The sequence below is a fragment of the Macrobrachium rosenbergii genome, chromosome 41, assembly GCF_040412425.1.
Source record: "Macrobrachium rosenbergii isolate ZJJX-2024 chromosome 41, ASM4041242v1, whole genome shotgun sequence".
NCBI lineage: Eukaryota > Metazoa > Arthropoda > Malacostraca > Decapoda > Palaemonidae > Macrobrachium > Macrobrachium rosenbergii.
In genome coordinates, this window is record NC_089781.1 from 15,740,381 (window position 1) to 15,742,880 (window position 2,500).

The 2,500-nt window shown below is 33.1% G+C and overlaps 1 protein-coding gene across 1 annotated transcript in view; it reads left to right on the forward strand.

Moving 5' to 3' along the window:
* Window positions 1-1,240: 1,240 nt before the first annotated feature.
* The window catches only part of LOC136826889 (glutamate receptor-like), a 62,934-nt gene continuing 61,674 nt past the window's right edge, over window positions 1,241-2,500 (forward strand). Inside the window, exons 1-2 of the mRNA XM_067084422.1 lie at window positions 1,241-1,319; window positions 2,418-2,500. The exon at window positions 2,418-2,500 is cut by the window's right edge and continues 42 nt beyond it. Coding sequence (XP_066940523.1) covers window positions 1,241-1,319; window positions 2,418-2,500 — 162 coding nt within the window. The remainder of the gene's footprint in view (window positions 1,320-2,417) is intronic.

The following is a 2,500-nucleotide window of genomic DNA, read 5'->3' on the forward strand; positions in this document are numbered from 1 at the left end:
GCCTAGAGGGCTGCAAATTGGTATGTTGAACATCCACCCTCCAATCATCAAACATACCAAATTGCAGCCCTGTAGCCTCAGTAGTTTTTATTTTATTTAAGGTTAAAGTTAGTCATAATCGTGCTTCTGGTAACGATGTAGGATAGGCCACCACCGGGCCGTGGTTGAAGTTTCATGGGCAGCGGCTCATATAGCATTATACCGAGCCCACCGAAAGATAGATCTATTTTCGGTGGCCTTAATTATGCACTGCAGCGGCTGTACAGAGAACTCGATTGAGCCGAAGAAACTTCGGCGCATTTTTTACTTGTTTTTTTAATGTTAAGAGAAGTTAAGTGGTCTTGTTTGAATGCGGCGAAGGTTTAACTAAACAAAATTCCTTTGAACGAGACAAAAATCGAACGAACCACTCATAAATGTAACTTAGTTAAGGTATTGAGTGAATTTGCCTAAAATATAATGCGAAATCTAATTCTGTATTCTTGAAAGTGAGAGAAATCAAATAAATATAGTTCCCTATCCGCAAGAATTAGAATGAATAAGAATTAGGACGAACACCATGCATAAAATGATATGAAGTCAAGTAACTTCCTGTAATGAAATAGAAATATATTTTTTTTAAACGTAACTAGGAATTAAGTAAGTAGTAACATTCACTTTGGTAGTCTAGTCATGTTTAGGATATAATTGTTTTAGTTGAGCAGACTTGCACGAGTCTTGTTACATATTTCTAATTGTTTTGTCTATTTTTGCAATTAACTTTTCTTATGAAATTTATTCCTCACTCCTCTATTAATTTTTCCTTACTAGGCTATTGACCCGATTGGACCCCCTAATTTAAATCAGATTCCTTTTACAGATAAGGCTGCGACATTGCTAATAATAATAATAATAATAATAATAATAATAATAATAATAATAATAATAATAATAATAATAATAATAATAATAATAATAATAATAATGCAATTTATATCATGATAAATACCAAATCAAAATCTGCCTTTGTACAAGACCATAATGATGTAACGAAACTTGTTTCAAAGACTACAAAAAATAAGAGCAGCCTGAAATTAGTATCCCACTTTTTTCATTTTTTTTCTACCCGATCATTGTTACATTATGTATATAACCTTACGTATATTTAAGAGTTTGCAATGTGTAGTAGCCTCATTAGCGAAGAGAAAGTTTTAACATGAAGCTAACATTGTTATTTCTTAAAGGTACACCACCCTCAGCCATGTTCAGAAGCGGACAGCTGCTGTTCGCCTTATTGCTAATATGCGGATTCGCCTGCAGCGTATATTTGAAACGAAAAGGTTAGTGAACCGTATTTCCATCTTGACAAAAAGGATTGCTTGTCTATAACTTCTTCATCTCTAACATATTTCATCTCTTAGAAAGTTAATGACAAAAATTAACCGTTTTCTATTGCACTTGTCAATGATACTAGCTTAAATAAAAGGGATCTGCATTTCTAGATCTGAATTCGTTATTGGAATATTTATAAAATTCTCTCTCTCTCTCTCTCTCTCTCTCTCTCTCTCTCTCTCTCTCTCTCTCTCTCTCTCTCTCTCGTTTCACTCCTGTTTTTGATTAGGTAAAGACGTCTATGTTTCCCGCACAATTTCGTTATAATAACATTTTAATCTATAAACTTCAAATTAATAATGACCTCAGGCTACAACCACTTTAGCGAAACTGATGGCTTACAATAAACTAGTGATATACCTTCCATATTTAATGGGTACAAAGCTGTCTCATATTATGATGGCATGCAAATCAGGTTTTCAGACATCCGTTTTTGTTATTAATATGTAAAATAGTTCGGTGATTGAAACATTCCACGTTTCTTGTATTTTACTTATGACAGCCTCTAAATTTGTAGCAACACTACTTTGTTTCATATTTTCATTATGTTTATATAAGATCTGAATTAATGTTTGGAAGGGAAACACATTGCGATAACCAGGAACTTGCCCCGAGTTCAGTATTCTATAAATGCCCTCGGCTATTTCATGTTTCTAAACAGTTGTTCCTTTTAAGCGCTGAAATGTTGCGTAAACAAATTCTATAAATGCCCTATTTCATGTTTCTAAATAGTTATTCCTTTTAAGCGTTGAAATATTACGTTGACAAATTCTACAAATGCCCTATTTCATGTTTCTAAACTGTTGTTCCTTTTAAGCGTTAAATTATTGCGTTGACAAATTCTGTAAATAAAATATTCCATGTTTCTAAACAGTCAATTCTTTTAAGCTATTTGAAATATTACGTCGACAAATTCTACAAATGCTCTTTTTCATGTTTCTAAACAGTTATTCCTTTTAAGAGTTGAAATATTACGTTGACAAAAAACTTCCAAAGGAAACCATTAGATCATTCATCCTAAATGAAAAATCTGTCTTTTAATTCAGGGAAGCTTGGCTTGTTAGAAGAGACTTCAGAGGCTACGAGGGATGTTCTCGAGTCTTCTAAAGCAGAAGGATACTCTGTCACT